This window comes from Misgurnus anguillicaudatus, chromosome 14, assembly GCF_027580225.2.
Source record: "Misgurnus anguillicaudatus chromosome 14, ASM2758022v2, whole genome shotgun sequence".
In the NCBI taxonomy this organism is placed as follows: domain Eukaryota; kingdom Metazoa; phylum Chordata; class Actinopteri; order Cypriniformes; family Cobitidae; genus Misgurnus; species Misgurnus anguillicaudatus.
Genome location: NC_073350.2, coordinates 29,495,361 through 29,521,057, shown reverse-complemented (window position 1 = coordinate 29,521,057; position 25,697 = coordinate 29,495,361). Strand labels below are relative to the sequence as shown.

The window sequence follows — 25,697 nt, the reverse complement described above, 5'->3', positions numbered from 1 at the left end:
AACATTGAAAACGACATGCATGGCTATTACCACACAATGACCGCTCATGCATTTAAAGTATACAAATCATCAGACAATACTCACTTCAAACCCACATCCGTTTTGCCACCATTATTCATGTCATTATTATTTATAATTCGGTGCCCGCACACATTCTTTTGTGCTGGAAAATATGATAATATATTCTGTCACCTTGTGGGTGAGAAAATATTTGACGGAGATGAAAGAATCACGGTGGTTATCGATTGGCTGGCATTACTAGGAGCATAACTCAATATGTGCCAAACTCTCCAAATGCCAGACTGGCTTGTGTCTCTTTATTAAGCACTGTAAAACATTACAATCATCCTCTGCTATGAGATTTAAAGGAACAATATATAAGATTTTTGCATTATAGACCCTTTGCAAACACGTGACCTAGACCACGTGACGATGCCATGCTGGACGGCAAAATCACTGACGCACTAGGTTGATTAGTAATAGACGAGCGGGATTTTTGATTAGTTTTAAACAGTTTAAATATATATTACACTAAAATACATGGCTTCTTATATTAAGTAAGTTGTTGTGCCGTTATCGGTCGAGGTAGGGCATTTGGTAGGTCCTCACAAAAAGCGCTATTTAGAGAAGTTAGAGATAGCGGGACTGATACCGACCCTTACCTTCTTCCTCTTTCAATTTTCACGAACCTCATTAAATGCCGAGTCTGCCCGACTTCAGCCCGCATGATTTGTACCACTATGTGGTAAACGGGATATCCCCATACACTGGTGCTGATCTTAAGGCTTTTAAAAGTCTGCAGAGCTGCCAACTTCTGAGTTCAGCTTGGAGTGAGATTTTTTTTTGGGGGGGGGGGGTTGTGGTAATAATTTTTTATATAAGTCCTAACCATTTGCCAATTGATAATAGTGTGGATTTTAGCTATTTCTGTGTTAAATAGTTGGGAAAGACTGCGTTAAAATGGTTCACAATACAAATCGAATCATATTTTAGAAATTAAATTGAAATAAAAGCTTTTTACTGAGTTTAAATGCCTCGGATTAGAGTCTTTACTATTATTTTTTACACTTCTATTATGCTTTCCTTCTGATAAAACTGCCAAAAAAGTTAAGTTAAAATCTAATGAATAGGCTACTGGTCTCTGTAAAATGTATAACTGCAGATAACAGCAGCTTCGATTCAGTTTATCCACTGAGAAAGAGAAGCGTAAAGTGATCAGTGGCGGATGCAGAACGTGACATATGGGTGGGCATGGATTAAGTCCGGGTGGGCCTATGACAATCTATGGGTGTCACTTTTGAATAAGAAACTATAACAAGTCTATAAAATTCGTCAAAACTTCAGAACACTAATTTAAACAGCATACACACACACCCGAACTGCACGTCACATTTTTGACATTATTGATACTTTAAATTGTAATGCAACGTGACATTTATTAAGCCTTTTTGGTAAAAAAAATATTGGGCTCTCATAGCCTACAAAAAAGAACCTGCACAGCACACAGAGACAGGAAATATAAATGAACCCAAAAAAACCTTATACTTTTTTAAATAACCTATTAAAGTGTTTAAATAAATACGGCTACTAAATGCTTAAAATGAAGCTTCTAACATCATATTCTCTTCAAGCAAATCACTAAAAATATATTTTCGTTCTCACATATTTAAGTTAACTTACTAAATAAAGAAAGAAAAAGGGAATTGCTAGAATAATGTTAGACTCTGATGTTAAACGAAATGACAAATAAAGAAACATTTAATATACTTTTTGATGAGCACAAGAGCAAGCCTACTCGTGAAGAGCGGAGCCGAGGAGCGCGCATATCAGACGTGAACGAAAGGAATAATGGATTTAATGCTTTCACTTTATGTCCAGACAGTTTCACTTGTTAGTGAGAATAGTAATGGCTAACAAGATGACGCGGAATTACATACAACATAATTACCTAACTAAATCTGAGAGAATGCAAACACATTACAATATTTTTTCCTCCGCCCGACGGCCAAGGCGCATCATTTTTTTTTAGCCCGACAGGAATTCGCCATAGCCCGTAATGGACGTCGGGAAAGCGATTTTGCGAGGTTTGTTTTGTAGAAAGACTTTCTTTAAAGTGAATTTCGTTTTGTATAAATTGTATCTTAATATTAATCAATGTTTGATCAAACAATTGCCTCGATTTAATAAATAAGAAGCAAACCAAGAACGTCTGTGGTGTGGATTGAAGTGAACCCACTATATTTCCGCAGCCTACGTCTTTCTGCTTTAATGCATTTCTTAAATTAATGTCTCAATTACACAGTAGGCTTATAGGTTGTTATGATAGGCTATTTGTTGCTTAAAAGCAATAGGCTATATTGTATAAAGTGTAGCAATAAACGTGGCGTGACTTATAGTGCTGCTATCGCTATCAAACAACATCACTATGATCAGATGTTTTCTTTCTATTTTTTACCCCGCTGTCATATTTGTTGTGTGTTTATGTTATTGAGAGGAAAGCGCGCAGCACATATTTATAACGTGTTGTTATTCAAAATACGTTTTCTACTTGCTTGCAAAAAAACTTCTTAAAGTGATCATGGATGAAATCTGCTCGGGAATATTTCATTTTAACGCAACATTCAACTGCTTTAATAGTTTTTAAATAGTTATCAGGCTTACTTATAATTTTACTGTTTTTAACATAACATGCAATAGATAAATTACACCACATAAAGTAGTATACATGTCTAACTATACAGAGTAGTATTTTTACATTTCTGATTGGGCGGGCCAGCTGTCAATCTGGGCGGGCCCAGGCCCGCCCAGGCCCGCCCATAGCTCCGCGCCTGAAAGTGATGATTTGTGATTGGTGATAGAGGGACTGTCACAATCAAATAAACCAAATGAGTAGTTTAATATTAAACTAAAGCAACAGATAATGTGTATGTCAAGACCATATACTTATATTTCGTATATATTATTGTTTATAGATGTCAAATATCAATTGACTTTTTTCTCTTTTATTAAAACCTGTCACCGCAAACATCACGCAGGCTTGTACTGCTTGCAAACATGCACACGCGAGTGATAGTTGATTAAAATTGCAGTTTTCTGAGGGTATCTGCGTGCGTGGAATCCAGGCAGGTCTCTGCTTTTCATCCAGACCTTGACGCTTTGTGTGTTCGACTGGTGCGGAGCTGACTGATCGGCGTATGACATCAGAGTAACGCGAGAGCAAAGGTAAAGGCGGACCCTTTTGTAACATTTCGACTTGCTCTCGCGGTACTCTGGTGTCCTCGCTGCCAAACTTCCTGCGCAGCGCCACATAAAGTGAAATGCTCTTTGACTCTTTGCAGCAAAGTACCAGCAACATGAGAAGGTGGCACGCAAAAGACAGTGAAGGTACGCTAAAATATAAAAGTGTCAGTACTGCGAGCACTGGTTTAGCTACTTACATCGTGAAAATGGATGTGTGGCGTGAAAATGGGTTCAATTGCGTGGGTCTCACGGTGAATGCGTAAGAGTTGGCAGCTATGAAATGTATGGTGTCACTGCAGCATTAAACAATAACATTCATGTAAAAATAATGTATTTATGCCACTTTTCTGTAATGGTAGGTGCATCATAGCAACACGAAATAACCATTTAATGACCCTAACGAACACAAACACGTACTTGTTCGGCTTGCCGTCTGTCTACAACATAGCACTTCCGCCGTCCATCATGGCGTCCATAATTCGCGCGAGTAGAGCGTGACGTCACGTGCAAGGGGTCTATACACTCACCTAAAGGATTATTGGGAACACCTGTTCAATTTCTCATTAATGCAATTATCTAATCAACCAATCACATGGCAGTTGCTTCAATGCATTTAGGGGTGTGGTCCTGGTCAAGACAATCTGAACTCCAAACTGAATGTCAGAATGGGAAAGAAAGGTGATTTAAGCAATTTTGAGTGTGGCATGGTTGTTGGTGCTAGACGGGGCGGTCTGAGTATTTCACAATCTGCTCAGTTACTGGGATTTTCACGCACAACAAATTCTTGGGTTTATAAAGAATGGGGTGAAAAGGGAAAAACATCCAGTATGCTGCAGTCCTGTGGGTGAATATGCCTTGTTTATGCTAAAGGTCAGAGGAGAATGGGCTGACTGATTCAAGTTGATAAAAGAGCAGAGTTACAACAGAGGTATGCAGCAAAGCATTTGTGAAGCCACAACACGCACAACCTTGAGGTCCATGGGCTACAACAGCAGAAGAACCCACCAGGTACCACTCATCTCCACTACAAATAGGAAAAAGAGGCTACAATTTGCACAAGCTCACCAAATTTGTACAGTTGAAGACTAGAGCATCTATGGGATGTGGTGTAACGGGAGCGTCGTGCCTTGGATGTGCATCCCACAAATCTCCATCAACTGCAAGATGCTATTCTATCAATATGGGTCAACATTTCTAAAGAATGCTTTCAGCACCTTGTTGAATCAATGCCACGTAGAATTAAGACAGTTCTGAAGGCGAAAGGGGGTATTAGTATGGTGTTCCTAATAATCCTTTAGGTGAGTGTATACCCACAAAGTACTAGCAAAGTGTTATATATTTTGTTCATGTGCACTTACATTATCACAAATGTTTTCAAAACTGTTTAAATCTATAGATAAAGGACAGTTTTAAAAAGCGTTACTCCTATATTTGCTTGTCAGTGCTATTACTGTATGTCTGGGTTATCCTTATTTTTAGTTTTTAGAAACCATAGGTGTTGGACTTCATGTGGCAACACACAGACTGATCGGCCTATGACATTAAAGGATAATTCCGGTGTTTGGCACTTTGGGTCTCGTTTCTGGTTTGTTTTGGATGGGCTGCAGTGGTGGACGCAGGGATTTTGACAGTGGGTCGTGTCTTGACTTTTCGGCTGGTTTGGAGGCGTCTCTTGGCTGCTTCGGAGTGGAGGTCAATGGCCATGCACAAAATGTCATTAAAACAACACTTAACGTTCATTTTCAAAACTGTACTACTCACCGAGTGGTTTGTGGTGTTCGTTGATGATTAAAAACAAATATATTGGCGCAATGTATGATTTCAATCCGTTATTTGCTATAGTGGAACTATTTTTTCAGATACCTCACAATCGCGTATATACTTCCGCTCTATATTTGAGTCTGAAGCATGAATGAACATAGTCCAACAAACTGTAATAAAACGGTAGCATACTTTCAAAATCAAGTTTATTTATAACACTTACACCATCCAATATGTTTTTTTCATCAGCAGAACAATAAAGAAGATATTTTGCAGAAACCACAGTGCTCCGTCATGCAAGTCAACAGATCTGCACACTTTAAGAGCTAAAGCATATATATATATCCAATACAACAGTAATCCCCCATAACTCTGTGTGACATATTGACGTCTTGTGAAGCAAATCAATCAGTTTTTGCACGGAACGAATATTCAAATATTCTGGTCCAGCCCTACAAATATGGGAAAAATTTCTTCTTCTGAGAAAAACTACAACCACATGTAAACAGACCCTTTTCTGTTTCCCGGCGGCGGAGTGATATATCAGCGAGCAATGAGTCTTCCAAGAGAAGTCAATGGAATTTTACAAAATGCTAAATAAAACACGACAGAAACTGTATTTCGCTACACAACTTGTTTTTAATCATCAACGAACACCACAAACCACTCGGTGAGTAGCACAGTTTTGAAAATGAACGTTAAGTGTTGTTTTAATGACATGTTTGTGCATGGCCATTGACTTCCATTCTGAAGCAGTCAAGAGACGCTTCTAAACGAGTCAAAAACTCAAGACACGACCCATTGTGAAAATTTCTGTGTCCATCACTGTAGTTCATCCAAAACAAACCAGAAATGAGACTCAAAGTGTTAAATACCGGAATTATCCTTTAAATATTACAAGAGTCATTCTGGTTTGATGTCATTGGCCAATCACGGAGAAGTATCCGGAAGTACTAACGTCTTACATTATAATGTAATGTTTATAAAATTTAAATACGTTATCCATGATTATACAACAGTTCTTTCTGGTTCTCGAATCTGATTGGCTAAGAGCTATACGATATTGTGCTGATAACGGCACTGTAACCGCTTCACCTTTCGTATTATTCCGCCACCTAGTGAATGGAGGTCCTAAGCAGGCTCATCTCTGAATGGAAAAACACAGACGCGCTGTTTTGAATCACTCTCCGTTTGTCTCATTAGTTTACTAGCTCATAAATCAGTCTGTGAATCCCCAATCAGAAGTATTATTCCGTCAAAGATCAGCGCTCTTGGATGTTACGTTAAAGTTAATGGGAGAAATGTCTTGTCACATCGTGTGGACGATTAACACTTGGAAAGAGGAATATAAACACTCGTTTTTTTCTGGAGCTATATCTTTTATCAGAATGCGAAAACACCGTGGAACTGCAGGTAAGCCCCGCAGCTTTTAAATGTGGACATTGATCATTTACTTTATCGTGACGTGACTATTGAAACATGTTATGAGATATCGACACTGGTATATTTATAAGCAGCATGCAAAAACATCTCTCTGACACTTATAAAAAACCGTTTTGTATAGTACTGACAAGAACAAAGTTTAATAATAATAATCGAGTGCTTGTCTCGCGTTAAGAATAAATGAGAAAGCAATAGTAACGTTATACAAGTATAGTTTTATTAACTTTTACCTCGCGCCAAAACAAAAACAACACAAAAGACACTAAATATGAATAAAAAAACAAGTACTAGTTTGATCATGACACCAAATACTGCTGATTTGATCTAATTTTGACGATCATAAACAAACAAGGCCAACATGAGAGCCAGGGAATCCCTTTCAGAAATGTAGCCCAGAGAGGGCGGTGGTCAGCGGGGCGAGTGAACACTGACGTCCGCTCATGCTTTGGTTCTCATTCGTACCGAATCTCACTCAGCAAACGTTCAAACAGGCGCTATCTTTACTAATCGACTGCAGATTTAAATATAATACAGATACATTCTCGACTGAACTAATCTTAAAACTACACTTTGTGACCAAGAAACGGTAATATAAAGAAACGGCTTTTCCGTCCATTGAGTTGTTATGAGCTTCAAAGCAGCCGAAAGTTTTACCTGTCATTCTGGCCGCCCTCAAATCCGTGGCGGAAGAAGTAGTTCTCAAACAAAGAGGCTTTTAAAATAACTCCGTTGTTGTTTTCTAGTTTTCGTTTTTCAAACGTGTGCCGTCGAACTGTTGTATAAAAGCAATATCGCTCTAGGAGTCGTGTGATATAGCTCTATATCATCACGGCTGTGATTGCCTCCGGCACTCGGCCTACGGCCTCGTGCCTCTGGCCTAATCACAGCCGTGATGATATAGAGCTATATCACACTCCTACTCGAGCGATATTGCTTAAACATGAACTGTTGGTCCTTCAAGATCGATTCCGGTCGATATTAAAAGTAAAGACTACAACTCCCATCATTTCACGCTCTTTCACAGCGTCATCAAGCTGCAGCCGCTGTTGTTGTTTAGCGACCCCTAGTGGCGAAAATTAATACATGGCTGGCCAATCGCCAGGCAACCGTGACGCCGAGAATAAATGTTAAACATACCACACTTTTCTAAAAGTTTATTTATAACGTTGTGCAGTACAAATACGAATTTAACCATGAGATAATTAAGCTATCGAGACTGACGTGCATTACGCTAGAATTGAATTGAGGTGGCGATTTTGTTTATTTCCTCTCCGGGGAGCCTGTCACTCAGAAAATAAGCAGGATAGTCTGCCAATCTCATCACCACCACCACCACCCACTCCGGCACTCGATATAGCTCTGCCTCCCGCTACCATTACCCACACGCACACGTTAAGCTTCATGCCATCAAGCACTGAATGGTAATATGTCAGGCCTGATTGCGTCTCACAATCCAGATGGCAACGGGTGAAAAACAGGTGTGAGGAAATGTGCGCGAGCTCTTTTATATTCATGTTTAGTCGTGTCATGCTTGTTCGGGTTTTCTGCCAAGAGCGTCTCATGTCCACCACTGGGCTAACTGCTCTCCAGGCTGCTTGACTCGATCCAAGCTCTTTTACCCCAGTGTTGGACAGGTGGCACGGGCTTTGCTTGGTCTCTTCGGGGCTGTACTGGCCAACACGGAAAAGCTGCTCTGTTCTCTAAAAGTTCATAAATCGCATGATTTATTATATGCATGAATGCAATTGCTCTTGGTACATTATAAAGCATAATTATTTAAAACGTTAACCAAAACTCAAGGAAGTTAGTTTTCACTTAGGTGTCTGCTTTAGCTATTCTACATTCTTTAAGTAAAATTATAATTACAAATAATTTAAGTAATCTTTTCCCCTGTGGTCTACTTTTGAAATAGGGAAAATTAAGCTTAGTGCACCAAAGCATTTGTAATGTAGGGAAAGGGCACCAAAATGTCGCTTTTTACAGTATATCAAAGTAGTCATGAGTATTTTTCATCCCCCTTCTGATTATTATTTGCCTTTTTTGTATACATGCACATAAAATAGTAAAACAGCACAAAATGAGGTCTTTTTTTCTGGGCAGAGGAAATGTTTGTGTTGACTTCTATTCCTATGCCGGATGTATGCATGCGACTGGGAGGTATAGGTGTGAAATAAACTTAAATAGATGTGGTCAGTACTTCCTTTGTGCTCACTCCTAGATGTTGCATTGCGTAACCATGCCAACAAACATTTGATATGAGCATATACATAATATATACATTATAGTTTATATTTATAGACATACATTTTTAATAAAACTATTTGTTGGAGAAATACAATTATAAAGCAGAGAGCGTGTTTTTTCATTTTACCATTTAATATTTGCATCCCTGCTTATTTCGCATGACACACCCCCTTTAATAATGCAGACCACAACCTCGAAATATTATTTGGCATGTATCTTACTAATGCTGAAATTGGACTTGGACCTAATGCCATATCCAGATCTAAACCATCTGTCTTCAGTGTGTTTGTATGATGGTTAGTGCACTAAATTCCAGCACAGCTGATATCAATTAAAGCTCTGATTCCTACAGACTGAAGTGTGGGTGTCGGGAATTAAGGGCTGGGTTATGTCACCACGTTGACGGCTTTAACGCAGAAAACTGTAATTAACGAACAGTAGACTCAAATCTCCAGATGCTTCATCCAGGAGTCAGAGGTCAGTGTTTTCTGTATTGAGATATTATTGTGCTGACAGCATATACTGTATTTGTGACTCGTACTGTCAAAATGAGTCGGAATGCGCACGGTCTAATTTTAAGCTAAAGGAAAGTATAAATGTCGATTTTTGGTCGAAATGTCTAGCGATCCCAATGCTTAGTCATTAAACATCTAAAACAATCTTTAGTTGTGCGTTGTCTGAGAGGTGTACCGTCCTAAATTCCTAATCTATTCAAAGATACGTGTTCTTCCACGTGCACTTCTGACATTTTGGTTTTGGTTTTAAAATTAGAAAATAAAGACTTATACTTGATGTTAAGAGTTATTTAGAGCGATAAGACATGAAAACGATCTTCAACTGACAGATCCGAGACGTGCACGGTATATATGTGCGAGCGTGCGACCCCAATATATATATATATATATATATATATATATATATATATATATATATATATATATATATTATAATTACAAATTATGTATAATTATTATATATACACACACACATACACACAATTGTAATTTTAAAACATATGACAAGAATTCACGCAGATATAATCTGTTATGTCCATTGACGAGTTATCTCGTCGTTTAAGAAAAAACATTTCCCTGCCAATGACGGTGTCCTGACGAGTTTTTACAGTAATCTGTAATTCCACTTTAATCCACTAGATGGTTTACCCAATTTATAAAAACTGAAGCAAAAACAAATTTTACATCAGTTAAAAGTCATGTTTTGATAATCGTTCTGAATCTGATCTCTAACAAAATTCCTTTACAAAAATGCAATTATTTTAGCTTGTTGCTCAAAATTTGGTATATTTAAAGAAACCTACCCAAATTTGAGAGGTGATATTTTGTTTGTTTGAAAGCACAGGACCTGTTCTTTCATGATATACATTTGTATGTTTATATTTTTACAGAAAAAAATCCTAGAAGGCATTTTGTAAAAATCAATTTTTTTATTTTTTAATAAAAAATATGGTAACACTTTACTTCATAAGACCGACATGACACATTCATAATCATAACATGACGCGTGCTGTGAGCATGGGGGAGATTTTGTGCGCGTTTATGACAACTGTCATTAAGTGTCATTCATTCAGTTACGTCTTTTTTGGTGCAAATATGACATTGTTTGAAATGTCTTTATGACAACTTGACATCAACCAATACATCATAACTTGTCATGACAACTTGACATTACTAAGATCACTAAGACAACATAACTGACCACTTATTACCAAACGATACAAATTGAATTTGTCATTAAGTGTTAATACTCATATAGTTATATAATAGCATCATGAATATTTTTCTTGACCTCAACTACAGTGGTACAAAAATAATTTGTCATTAAAATGTTATTGAGTGGTAATACTTTGTCAATTAGTTTTATAAAAACGTCATGAATATTTTCAGTTCATAATGTTATTTTAAGTGTCCTCTATGTGTTTAACAAATAAAATCAATAATTCATAATAATTAACAAATAATGATAAATAATTAAAATTGATACAATTATATTTCATTGCATTTGGAGACTGATTCACCTAAAATTAATCACTGGAAAAACAGTTATTTACATTAAATTAATTAAATGTTTAGCTCTGTGTGAGGAAGAACAAGTTTTGTTAGTTGTCAGTTTTTATGTATTGTGCACATACATAAAGTTAAGTATAATATTTTGACATGTCTGTTGCATTTAGTTTAGGTATTTAAAATTATTTGACATAGTATTAACACTTAATTATATTTTTGATAATTATTTTGCTATGTCATGTTTATGACAGATTTATGATGTGTTATGATGTATTGGTTTATGTCAAGTTGTCATAACAAAGACACTTCCAACAATGTCATCTTTGCATTAAAAATGGCATAAGTGAAAAAAATGACACTTATTGATAGTTGTCATAAATGTGAATGAAATATCTTTCATGTTCATGACACGTGTCATGTCATGTCATGATTATGAAGATGTCATGTCAGTCTTGAACACCCCTTCAAGTAAAGTGTTACCAAAACTTAAAAAAAAGGCTGGCGGTGAATGAGTTAAGTAAATGTTTGATTAACTATTGGGAATATTTAATATGTAACATTATATTAGATCCTTGCACTGCAGTAGATCTTAAAGCTGTCTGTCTCGATGTCAATCAAACAATGAAAAAAATTAAAAAAGGTGTATATATTTTTCCTATTGATTGATTGATTGATATATTTATTTAAGTGTCAAACACCATATGGTGCCCAGCCCTCATGGGCTTATTAGACACTACAGTAATACTTTCACCATTATCTCCAGATGGCCAACACAAAATGCATCCCAACACAATTAAAGGAACAGTATGTAATGAATGTATATCAATTAATCATAAAATTGCCCTGATATGTCACTAGACATTAAGAAATCAGTTTTGTTATTGCAATACCAGTTTTAGCCACAATTCTACATACTGTTCCTTTAAACCACTAACAAAAACTACACATACAAACAGAGTTGGCTTTTCATATGGGATACAAAATAGTTTGCCGCCAATACCAGGTCTTTCTATACATTTTGCCAAAGAAAAGACATCCTATAGATGTTGCTTTTGACTTTGTGTGTGCCAAATCTATCCGTTTTACCATTGATTCTAAGATATAAATGTGGTGATTTTGGTTTTAAACCCTAAAAAACTTTCTAAAAATGACTTTGCTGAATATCAACTTCAAACAGATGTAGCTCTGTCATTTTTTTTTTATAAAGATGTCAAATATAAATAACACATTTTTTAAATGTTGCTTTTCCGACTTCTGTTGCCGCACGGGTCACATTTGTACAGAATATGATTATGTGCGTGATAGGGTTTAGCTTTAACTACACCCTCAGTAAAAGGTTCAAAAGCGGTCACTGAGACAGTACCTTTTAAAAGGGTCCTATTATGTACCATTTTGGTACAGATGTGAACCTCTAAGGTACCAGTATGCACCTTTAAAGGTACTTTTTCAAAAGTTACCACCCCAGTGACAACTTTTGTTCCTTCTTGTACCTTTTTATCTGAGAATGTGCACATTAAAAAAAATTTTGGGTTATTTTCAACCCAGCGTTGGGTCAAAAAGGGACAAAACCAGCCGCTGGGTGAAATTAACCCAGAAAGTGTTTATATTTTACCCAAGAATGGGTTACAACCACCCAGCACTTTTAAATTACAACCCAAGGGGTTGGATTCATCCCTTTTTGACCCGATTTTGGGTGCTGGTGCTGCATGTGAACTTTATGATTTGCATTCCTACATATACATGATGATAAAATGAGACCCAAACTTTTTTAACCTTTTGTAGGTGGCTTAGAAATCATATTGAATTAAATAAAAAAAATTGTATCCCTTAAAGGTGTAGTGGAGGATTTTCTCAAATTTTAGAAAAGAACCGCCTTCTCCACTTTAAAAAAAAAATGCAATTGCGCAACACTCCTGATTGACAACTAGGAGGACCAATAGTCTTGATGATCCACCCGGAAAAAGAAAACCCTCCGCAATACTTGGTTGGCTTTTCAAAGCTGGTTTATGCTGGTTTAACTGCATCTTTGCCAATCTTGTGTTTATGAGGAAACCAAATTTGCCAACTGCGGCATGTATTCATCGGGTATTTGGGTTAAATAGTTTCTTTAAATAATTTAATGTAAATCTATCTTACCTGTATCGATACATCACTATATGATCCTCCAATCACCCCAGAGATGGCCAGAGGCACTTCATCCGGCACAGGGTTTGACCCATCCGGACAGATGAACCCTGGCTGATGCACTTTAGTGAGCGACGCCCTCACGAACTCCAGAGACTGCTCTAGTGCATACGTGTCCTTCGAGCAGGTGTCCAGTATATGCGCTCCCAGCTTTAAGCCAGGCAGTATGCGGTTGTCCTGGTTAATTTCATCCAAAGCCAACAGCATGGCCTCCAGCCTCTGGATCCCCCGCTCTTCGTTTATCTTACCGCAATCCTCCGTCCCCTCGCCTTTCTCGTGCACTGGAAACAGCCCTCCGATCACTAGATCTCCATCTATGATGATCTCCCTCTTTGAACCGCTCAGGGTTGGGGTGTACCTGGGACTCAGTTGGGCAATGGGAATTAAGAGGAACAGGATCCATAATAACATAGAGGTCCGGGCGGGAGGCTCCGCTGAAACCACGGCCATGTCAGGGTTTACGAAGAACCTTTGTAGCTACCGTGTGCGTTTTACTCGGTTGAGATGTTAACTAGGTCTGCCTTTGGTTGTAGACGCATCTCGGTATCTTCCTCGCACCTGAAAGAAAAGATATGAATTGTCTCATTGATGATATTGGTTACCATATAGCGACATTCAACCTGATTGAAGCCAGCATTTCAAAGGTGAGCTGGAGTTTTTAGCTTTATTAATTCAGATACATCAATAACTCCCACCAGACAACATAATATTCTCAAGGTGCCAAAGGTGATGGATATGATCCGTTGCTTATGAAAAATTACAACCTGAGGGAAAGGGGATGAAAAGATGAAGCGATAAATAATTTCAGCTGATAGAGTAATTCTTCTTAACCATAAATCACACAGACTTTGAGCTTTCATCTTTATTCAGCAATCTCTTTCATTTGTCTTCTACACGGTTTGTGTGGTGATATTTATAAGAGGATACTTATGTTATGTACACTGGTTTTCGTACACTATGTATCATAACATCCTAGACATGATTTGTGACTTTTGATAAACTGGTGTGTCCCGTTTTATGGCTTCATTTTGTGGTCATTTTATTTTTTCTGCATGAACCTTCATCTTTTAGCTTTTAAGATTAAACCTTAACCTTTAACCCTTGTGCGATCTCTGAAATGTGTTCAAATCGTGAACATCCTATGTCTCGTAGGACAAATGTTTTGTTTAGTATTCCTAAAGAAGCATTTCACCTCTACAATTGGATTTAAACTGCATGTATTAACTTTGTTGTCATGATGCAATGAGTTGTTAAAGGGGACCTCGACTATGAAAACTTGTATGCTTCAATACTTTATATTTGCCTTTTACTACTAAAATTAATTAAGAGAAACACACACACACACACACACACACACACACGCGCGCACACACACATACACACACACACACACACACACACACACACACACACACACACACACACACACACACACACACACACACACACACACAGGTTTTATGTGAGAATGTTATACTCCCCATTCCCGCCTCCTTACATCTGAGATCGTCTTTATTTTGATTATCTCTTATTTGGAAGTTTTCGGTATTGTTCATCATTTATGTTACTCTCCAGTTAATACTGAAAGGGCTACACCAAAGATGATAATGTTCTTGTATTTTTAAGGGCATGCAGATGTCCAATTTTACCGTTTTGGAATCCATTTAGCCGATCTCTGGGTCTGGCTGTACCACTTTTAGCATAGCTTAGCACAGTCCATTGAATCTGATTAGATTATTAGCATCACGCTAAAAAAATAACCAAAGAGTTTCAATATTTTTCCTATTTAAAACTTGACTTTTCTGTGTACTAAGACCGACAGAATTAAAAAGTAAAAAGTTTTGATTTTATAGGCAGATATGACTAGGACTATACTCTCATTCTGGCGTAATAATCAAGGACTTTGCTGCTGTAACATGGCTGCAGCGGCGTAGTGATATAACGTAGTACTCGAAAATAGTCCCCTGCCATTGAAAGTTACTAAGGGGACCATTTTCGGCCGCTGCGCAACAACACCGCGCCCCCTGCAGCCATGCCACAGCAGAAACGTCCCCGATTAATACGCCAGAATGAGAGCACAGTTCCTAGCCACATCTGCCTAGAAAATCGCAACTTTTAATTTCTTAGTACATGATGTAACTACAGAAGAGTCAAGTTTTAACTGGGAAAAATATCAAAACTCTTTGGTTATTTTTTAGCGCGATGCTAATGTTCTAATCAGATTCAATGGATTGTGCTAAGCTATGCTAAAAGTGGTAGACCCAGAGATCAGCTGAATGGATTCCAAAACGGTAAAAATCAAATGTTTAACTCTAGGGGAGCTGGAAAATGAGTATATTTTCAAAAAAGTGGAATGTCCCTTTAAAGAGAACCAATTATCCGATTCACAATGTTACGTTTCCTTTCGTGTGTAAATGTCTATTTGTTCATATTAACGATGTGCAAAAGGTACAAACTGCCAAGTAACAATGACGTGAGATCGTTTTCAATGTAAATCTCTTTTCTTGGACTACAACAAACACACGGATTGTAGGCAACAGTTTACTTCGTGGGCCTGTTGACTTGGACATGACTGTCATTAGCAGGGCTCTATCTTACACCCGGCGCAATGCAGCGCAATCCGCGACGCAAGTGTCTTTCGCTAGTTTCCACCCTAATTTTCATGTTTAGCGCCGCGTTATTTAAATAGCAAATGCATTTGCGCCCCCTTTTGCGCCCATGGGCGTTCTGGTCTGAAAACGAGGTGTGTTCAGGCGCATTGTTGGCGCGTTGCTATTTTGAGGCAACTAAAATAGACTACGCCATTGACCAACAAAACCTAGTCTAAAGTCAATGGCGCAATATATTTTTTTGTTATTTAAAGAGCGCATTAGTAATATGCGCCTAAACGGGAGGACATCGTGGGTTTGCTTAACACATACATGAATGCGCAGCAGCACAAAAACGCTTTTAAATATGAAAGATTAAAGGATTGAATGTAAAAGATTATTATTGAGTCTCTTGGACATAAATGAGGACTAATTATGAGACATTAGAAGGCACAAATTACTAAAAAGAAAACGGGTTTTAAAGGTTTTAATCCAAAAAATAACAATTTCAATACAAGTGAAAACAACACAATTATTTAATCTTAAACTGGGGATTTTCTTCCTCCGCTTAGTTTTTCAGTTTACAAAGTCTGTCATCTAAATGGGGATTAGACATAGCGCCAGCCCAACAGGCTTTTAAAGGGAATGAGAGCTGAGACTCTCATTGGTTTATTGCACGTTACGCCCGAAATACTCCCATTTCTCATTTAAAAAACTGTACCAACCCTTTTCGACCATGCGCTCGGCGCATAACCATTTTTCCCGTCGTTAAATTAGCAAAAGTGGATTCAGACACGCCCATTTAGACGTTGCGCTGTGCGCATTAGACAATGCGCTTAGATCGTTAAAATAGGGCCCTAGTGTTGAGATGTAAACAAAATGGCGGCCTCCGAGTGAAAATATTGTTTCAAAGTTGATTAAAACTATGACATTTCTATTGTTTTTGTATCCTTAGCTGACCAATCTGTTACGTTCTGCTCAAGCCGTGTTGGCAAAGTTGATCGATTAACTTGGTCATCTGCATTTTCTGGTTTAGATTCGGCTTGTATTGATAAGGTATAAAGACGCCAACCTCAAGAATATTAAACGCAATATTCGGGGTTATTTTATTACCTAAAATATAAACAATAGTCATAATGGTGCTTGTTTTAGTAAGCACTATAATGACAAAATCTAACGTTTCTCTGAATTTGTGTTAATTTTCGCATCTAGCAATTTCTTGTTTGCTTAGACATATCTCATCGTGTCCTCATCTAATTGCTGGGCCCATATAAGCACTTTTAAATGACCAACTGTATTACAAAAACAGATAAATGGTATCTTACGGATGTAAATTTCTAATACTGTGCCATTTTATTGCCTTAGATATAGTGATGGATACGGCAATTTGTAAGGGAAATTTTCCTGAGACAGCCGAAAACACAACCTCGTGCCTGCTGGCTAAATTCACCTGTAAGTTATAAAAAATGTCATTTGAGATTTAATTTTAGATAAAGTACTTATATTCCCTGTGTTTCCCTCCTGTATCCCCTCGGCTGGAGTAATGAAGCAACATCTTCACGTTTATTAGGGTTCTATTCCTTAACTTCTGTTACCATGGAAACAAGAAAAAGTGGGTGGGTTGGGGTGGCAAGACGATGGGATGAAGATGTGTACATGCATTCCTATTAATACCCGATCTGTTGTTGAAATTAATTGGGGGAATTAAATAAATGACAGAGTTAATGGTTGCTAGTCTTCACTAAATAAAAACAGACGTAAATGAATCAATTGTTGATATTACAGTAAGATTAGATCAGATCAAATAGCATAGCTTAGATCATTTGGCCTTTCAAGATCAATGAGAATTTGAGATTAATACATTTATACAGATTTTATACTTTGAGCACAGTACACTCAAAGGTAACAAAGGTAAGGTTCTTCATAGAGATGCCATAGAAGAACCATTTTTAGTTCCCCAAAGAACCATTCAAGGTTCTGAAGTAAAATATTTATTTCTTACCTTTTTATAGTCTTAAGAAACTTTTTATCAAAACAAAGAACCTTTTGAAACAGAAAAGTTCTTGATGTATTGATTCGATCTCTACAGAAACCATAAAGGAGACTTGTGGAAGTACCAGGACTTTTTTCAGCAGAAACATTGCAAATAACTTCTCCATTGAAACAATAGAGATGTTAATGACATCTAATTTAAAATTTCATGTTTGATACATTGACACGCTGCTTTGATTTAAACAGGGGTTGTTTTTATGAACACATTAACACTTTGCAAGTTGTTTTGCTCATCTCCGTATCCTAATACGGTTAAAATATGATCTCAAGTTGGCATGTGATTTTAGTAAAAACAGCGGGTGTCATTGACCACACTACAAAAACATTTAAATAGCATTAAAAACAAATCATAGCTTTTCTCTTCTCCAGAACAATGGAAGCACTATGAGCCATATATATATATATATTGACTTCACAAGAGGAACAAATTGAGCTAATGCAACGTCCACAACCATAAACTGGGTATGTCGATCTGGACAGGGAAAAAACAGCAGTATTTACATTTATGCATTTGGCAGAAGCTTTTATGTGACTTACAGGGCATTCAAGGTATACATTTTTTATCAGTATGAGAGAGAGTATTGCGCTGCTAATACAATTCTCTACCAATTGAACTACAGCGCTTCCTGATACAGATAAAACTGTTAACTGAAGAGTTATAGAGATGAGTCATCATTAGTGTGCTCTTAAACAAGACACTTTACCCAAGGTTGTTCGAGGGACACGGTGCCTGCAATCAGTGTACAATAACTCAGACGGGAAGTAAAGCATCCGTAAAGTGACAAGCGATAGAAATATAGGAGAGTTGATTTCAGTTTAAAGTCTGTGTAAAGTGATATTAAATATGTTTTCCGAGTTTGTCTGAGCTGTCCCAAAACAAGGCAAAATTTGGGCTGTCAGTAAAATAGACATCTGTCCATAGCCCAAGAATGGACAATGCGTATACATAGAACAAATAAAGCAAACCTTGAACACCTGTTGACTTTGAGAAGTACTATATTTCATCATGTAAGCAAAGTTATTTTGGCAAAAACGCCATGTTGCCAAATTCAAGGTTATTTAGGGTAGAAGTGGGATATTCATTGATGGATTATATTGGGTCTATAGTTAGCCGTCTTGGTTTTTGCTTGCTGGGGTCACTCGTTTAGACCACCAGAGACGTTCTCGCTGTGTCTCACCCATCTCTTTCAATGAGGTGTTTCTAAATCTGGTTGTCATAAACAAATGACTACCGTCCACTCCAGTAATTGACAAGAAGGATGACGTGAACTTCACTGCTTCGCTCCAATTGGTAGTCGCTGCTGAAAATCGCTTATCATTTGCATAAAGTTAAACTTTCTTGACTTTTTCGTTTCGCCGAACACGCCCATCCAGTCGCCAATGGTCATTTTCACTCGTGTTGCCAAGCTTTTATTAAAATGAATGAGATTGCGTTGCTCTATTACTGCTAGTCGCTAGTGGTCTAATTGGGGAATTTAATGGATGCACGTGAGCATCTTAGGGGCGGGGCCATGCTTGGTGGCTCCAGTGTGTCATCGAGCCACCGTTTTAGCACCGCCCAAATAAAGCCCAATTATAGTTGTGCGTAATTTCTACACTGTAGCTACGCCGTAGGTTATCCGTAGCTCTGTGTAGCTTGACGTGCACCTCGCAAAATTTTTAAACGCGCTTCAGTTCTACGCAGATCACAAGCGCTGTGATTGGTCCACCAGAACCCCTCCCATCAGGTAAAAAATCTGCGTCATAGGTATTTCCGTTTGCGACTGTGAAAACAAAGGAGTGATTTAACTCAAACTGCAACAAATACTTTTTGCGGACGACGACGCAAAAGTATAAATGAAAATCGACGCAAAACCTACGCTGTAAGACCTACGCACAACTATAACGAGCCCTTAATTCTGAACACAGAAATGTGGAGAACTGTTTAACGGTTACAAAGACTAACATTTATGATGTGCTTAGAAACAATTCTCATAATTTAATGGAAAACACCACAGTTTTTCAATATTTTATTATGTTCTTACCTCAACTTAGATGAATACATACCTATATTTTTTCAATGCGTGCACTTTTAATCTTTGTACAGCGATTTGTGAATGTGTTAGCATTTAGCCTAGCCCCATTCATTCCTATGGCTCCAAACAAAAGTTTTATTTTGTGCCACCATACTTACTTGTGTAACTACTCATGTAACAGTCTTTAAATAGGGAAAACATGGACATGTTTGGTGGCTTCTAAATTCATCCCTGTTTGGATCCTGGGGGGTGAATGGGGCTGGGCTAGATGCTAACACATTCACGACACGCTGTACTAAGATTCAAAGTGAAAGTGAAAAAAGATAGGTATGTATTAATTCGTCCAAGTTGAGGTAAGAACATAGTAAAATATTGAAAAACTCCAGTGTTTTCCTTTAAAAAGCATAATTTAACTATGAAAAATATTTTTAAAAAAAATTATTCATATCGTCAGAGGATACTTGGTGAAACTAAAGGTCATGAATTTATTTCATTATCGTTTAAAAACATTCAGAGTTTAGTACATCCATCATTTAGCTTAACTTCAACAAGTTTGATACATTAGTAATGTACATTTTATTCTTGATAACTTGGTAATTGTATTAAATGTTCAGAACTGATGGAGGAATAATCATTTTCTATCAGTCTGATAATTATGATTAATGGGCTTAAGGTTGTTTTTTCTGTATAATCCGATTGCAGAGAGCATCACACGGTTTTATCAAGAACCCCAGGCCATTAAATATCCAAAGATAAATATCCAACCGAGGGAAAGCCGTGAAATAATGTAGTTAGTGAGCTTATGTGGAAAAAGTTTCCTTGTTCTTCTCTGTTTGGCAGCATTTACATACTAAGAGACCAGATGGGAGTTTTTGCAGTCTGGGCTCACCATCAATTTTAAATATGACTGCTGAGAAGGAACGAGATTTAATACCTATAGACAAATCGACATGAATAACAATAAACATCAGCTCGTCTAAATGTAATCAATTCTACATTGCCCTCTATTACTCACACACGCATGCACAGGTTTGTTTTAACACACAATAAAAACCAGTCCTGTTTCCTTTGTCGCTTTGGTTTCATTGATAACTTCTGGAGCTCAGCCAGAGCAGTTGAATGGCTCGGTAAAGTTGCCAAGGATGAAGCATTCACAGACATGGAGCAAATTAACTATGAGATGTTTATCTCAGCACGTCCAATCAGGTTTACTCTATTGGTTGCTATGGATGCTTTGCACTATTCAGATTCAAAGTGTCAGCGGATGAACAGAACGAGAGCGCTAACATTTACAAGTTCTCATGAGTGCTCGGCAGACAGCAAAATGGCACTTAAATGGGTGAATTGTGAAAGGTGTTGAAAAGAGCAGAGTGAGTTAATAATAATTGTGTGTATGAATATGAGCATTCATGAAAACCCAGCATTGTTCCTCTTTGGCAGGAGACAGGTGTGCACTTGGATTATCATGTATGTAACATTGAAGAATAGTAAAATGCTAGAAAATGTATCTCATTTATCTATTTCATTATGGCTGACTTACAAAATGTAATATTAATAAGTAATAATAATATTAATAAGTCTGAAAAAATGTGGTTTGTGAAGTTTATCTAAAATATTACACATAAGTGACACCAGGATAGAAAACAAACACAGCATTAATTTTAAAGGGATAGTTCACCCAAAAATGAAAATTCTGTCATTTCCTCCCTCTCATGTTGCTACAAGCATGCACAAATTTCAACCTGATCTCACAAATTTCCGTGGCATAGTCACGGAATTTTTGGCTAATTTTTCCGTGGCATTCTCACAGATCTCCGCATATTTCCGTGGCATTCTCACGGATTGGTTACTCAACTGTTTTTTTCTATTTTCTTACCATTGTCGCTTCGGTTTAGGGTTAGATTTACATAAAATGACATCCCTACCCGAACTCAACTCTAACCCCAACACCAGGCGACAATTGATTAAAGTTTAGAAAATATAAAAGAATACATAAGAAAAAATAGTATAAACCAATGCATAAAGTGACATACTAACGCAAACACCAAATCTAACTGTAGACCGAACCGACAATGGTTTGAAAATAGGAAAAAGCAGTTGAGCAACCAATCCGCGAGAATGCCACGGAAAAGAAAGTCCGTGGCAGGGCCACGGAAATATGCGGAGATCCGCGAGAACGCCACGGAAAAACTAGCAAAAAACTTTGTGAGATCATGTTGATAAATTTAGTTTTTTGTGATGAACAAAAAGGAAGATATTTTGAGGAATGTTTGTAACCAAACCGATTATGAGCCCCATTCACTTCCATTGTAGGTAAAAAATACTACTTAGGTGAATAGGGCTCATGAAGGGTTTGGTTACAAACATTCCTCAAAATATCTTCCTTCATGTTCTTCAAAACAAAGCAATTTATACAGGTTTGTAACAACATGAGAGCAACTAAATGATGACAGAATTTTCATTTTGGGGTGAACTATCCCTTTAAACTTAAGTTGACTTAGATTTTGACTTGCCTAGAATACACATTTTATAATGCGTGACCCGTCTGTGAAATCGAGACAAAAGTCTCAATAAAATTTTAATATAAGGAGCATCAAAGTTTGATTTCAGTCATTGTTTTTACATTGATCGCAATCCTAGTCAATATTAAAGGGTTATCATCAATATGTGACCCTGGACAAAAAAAGTCATAAGTAGCACAGGTTTATTTGTAGCAATAGCCAACAATACATTGTATGGGTCAAAATATCCTAATGTTTTTTGGCATTAAAGAAAAATTCATAATTAAGTAAAGATCATGTTCCATGAAGATATTTTGCTATCAATAGTAATATCATTAGATTGCTATCATTAGTAATATATGTTGCTATAAGGACTTCATTTTGACAACTTTAAAGGTTATTGTTTCAATATTTAGATTTCCCGATTCCAGATGTTTAAAAAGTTGTATATTTGCCAAATTATTGTCCTGTATGTATCATACATCAATGGGAAGGTTATTTATTTAATCTTTTGTCTGGTTTTGTGGTCCAGTGTCACATATAAAGGTTATAACATAGGCATTCTTATACTTTACATCGGATGATTTTACGTAGAAGACTGTAAATCACAAAATATATGACTTTATGTGTGTTTTTACAGACTAGGCCACATATAAGCATATAATAATATAATATAGACAATAAGCATATAAATCTTGACAATATATTTGCATTATTAAAAAAAAAACTATCCATAAGTTCTGATATTTTTCGAACATTTCGTTAGCCTATAGTGGATGACAGCTTGATTGGTAAGGATCGTCATTCATCATTATTTTGTGCTAAACTGTCAAGCGACATTTTTAGCAATAAAAACGCGTGACTGTCGTGTTGTACCCCATTTAAGCTCAAGAAATGTCAAACAACTGTTGCATTCATATAATAACACTTAGCATGTAATTTAGCATGCAAATTATATGCTAAAAGTTGTTGCTTTTGTGTGTGCAACGTGCGCGCAAACGCACGCACAAAAGGCAATGTCTGCATGCGTGCGCGTGTAAATAACAATGCATGCTTTCTTACCTGTGATGCATTTACCTGGCAGAATGAAACAACTCGGTCTGACTGCTCAAAGTAGTATTTCTTTCTACAAAATCACCGTGCATGCACACGTCCCCACAGGTGTAAAAGCGTGTGTTGTGTTTGGTCCGTCCTTGGTGCTGAAACTGATCCTGAGATGATGAAGCTCTTACCTGTGCACAGCGGGATCTGTTTGAAGTGATGGATGCTTTCTTATTAATGGCAACTTGCAGAAGCGCGAACCCTCCAGACCTTCTTCAGACCACATGAGTCCATTTAATGGTCAGTTGGGTGCTGTCTCCTCAGTCTCAGGGTTTGGTAAGACTTCGGTCCAAACACCTGTCATCGTGAGAGCTTTAATAAACTCTAACGAATTCTCCACGGTCTTCCAGTCACGACTCTCTCGTACTGAAACTTAGTTTTATTGAACAACTCGCAAGAAGAACAAATTGTGTCTCTTTTGATAGGATTTTATCATTTAATTTTAAGTAATGGTTGTTGCTTTGTAATGCGCGCGGGGTCCGAGCTCCATCCATACGCGAGGTTCCTCTGCGCATCAGTGCATCTCTCTCTCTCTCTTTCTCTCTCTCTCTCTCTCTCTCTTTCTCTCTCTCTCTTTCTCTCTCTCGAAGGTACTTTATTGGCATGATTGTGTACTTACAATATTGCTAAAGCATTATACAGAAATCATAAACACAATAAAAATCACAATAACAACAAACTAAAAGTTAGAATGCTAAAATGCTACAGTATTTATAAATATTTATAAATTGTTTATATAATTATACATTTTATAAATAAAAAATTGCTTTCTCCCTCCCATACTGAAAAAAAAAGATAAAACCAGTATAAGCAGGTAAGCTGGTTTTGGTTGGTGTAGTAAGCTGGTCTAGCTGTGTTTTGGTCACTTTTTAAGCTGGTCTAGCTTTGCAAGGCTTGGAGGACCAGCTTAAACCAGGTACTGCCACCGTAAACTAAAACCAGCAATCAACTTATGCTGGTCTTAGCTAGATTATTTAGGAGCCTAGTCTTATACATTGATCTATGTTGACCCAGGATAATTTTAGTGCTGTTTAATGTACAATAATATAGGTTATTGTTTCATATCTTACATTGTAGACACTTTAACCTGGGTTAATAAATATGGATAGTCAGGTTCTTATAATTAATAAGCATGCATTGAGGCATTTTAAATAGTTTTGATTTATTTTCCACGAAACAAAAGTGTATACTACTCTAATGCAAAGTCTGCCAAATGTAATATTAATTGCATGTTTAATGCATCACAATGGAAATGTTGAATCCCACCCACTTGCTGATTTCGATTCACGGGGGTGGAGCCCAAACCAAAAAGACTTCAGCATGCATGAATAGCTTCATCATTAAAACAGCATAGCAATACATATGAACAAATGAAAACTTCAAACACCTTCCCCCTGACAACACAACGAATGCATGGATCAGTATGCAAGCATGCAGTGCTTTAGGTCTAAAGGGCTGTGTTAAGACCCCTCAAGTGCCCTCAAAATCCGATTCTCAACCAATTAAAGCCAAATCAGGAAGGGAAGGGGGGTTGGTCAACACAGGAATGAGCATTTCTGATGGGAGCACAAAGCTTTCCTTGTCTTCCACACATCTAGCAGTTTAGATATTTTCAGAGGACAGTAAAGAGAACTGCACATGCCTACAGTGATTATTAGGGCAACAAACACTTGCGAAGTATAATATAATAGCCATCTCTAACACAAAGGGACCAATTTTCTCTCGAACAAAAAGTCTGCTGAATATCGTAATGGCAGAGAAGGTGACAAACAGGCTGACATTTTAAGGAGTGCAGGGATGCTCGGATACATGTTACAGATTGCTCCAAACTTTTCTGCCCTTATGCAACTGGTCATTTGTCAACTATTGTAAAAAAATGTGTTTAGGTAAAAAAAATAGGATGATGCAACATCTTGAAAAACCTTCCATTGTTATGCTAAGTGACAAGTTTGCGATGCATTCGTGCTGAAATAACATCTATTTGTTACAGTCTGAGTTGAAGCGTTGAGAAGTTGATTCAGGTCAGTCGTAAAAATTGAGCCAAGCATTAGAAACTGTGCTTTGATTTATAATGCTTCAGGATGTAATTGTCGATTCTGTTCAGGTTTGTATCAAAAAGTCGATCTCTCAGTAGATCAGACAGTTGTTTTTTTACAACAAAGAATGACGCACAGACACCATAATACAGAGAGAAAGGTAGTTTGTGTTTGTCTGGAGGGAAACCTAAAGAAATAAGACATCAAAGTGTCTCAACAACCATGCTTTATTGGAAATGGTTGATGTATCAGAACAAGAAAATGATCAACAAGGTGTGTGGATGTTGTTTAAGCTCCAGGCACTGAGGAAATCGAATAACGGTGTAATGTATGGCTGATATAACTTCTTCTACTGTTAATACCAACTCCAACCCACAGGCAACTTCTGCCAACTAAGATAGTAACTCATTTGACTTCCATAATGTGATGTAAGTGAAACAGACTATTTAATATTGGGTTGCAGTCACACCCGTTTTTAATTCAGTGGACATTCATGACATTTGTAAAA

General features: G+C 37.3%; 1 protein-coding gene across 4 annotated transcripts in view; it reads right to left on the bottom strand.

Annotated features, from left to right (window-relative positions):
- Positions 1–23,685, bottom strand: part of grm2b (glutamate receptor, metabotropic 2b) — a 38,251-nt gene extending 14,566 nt beyond the window's left edge. For 2 of the 4 annotated variants that reach the window (XM_055183680.2, XM_055183677.2), the window contains exons 1-2: positions 23,285–23,685; positions 12,849–13,454 (exon numbers count right to left, since the gene is read on the bottom strand). In XM_055183680.2, coding sequence (XP_055039655.2) covers positions 12,849–13,346 — 498 coding nt within the window. In that variant the 5' untranslated portion in view covers positions 13,347–13,454; positions 23,285–23,685. The other 2 variants (XM_055183679.2, XM_055183678.2) reach the window with 2 other exon arrangements.
- Between the last annotated feature and the right edge of the window lie 2,012 nt (positions 23,686–25,697).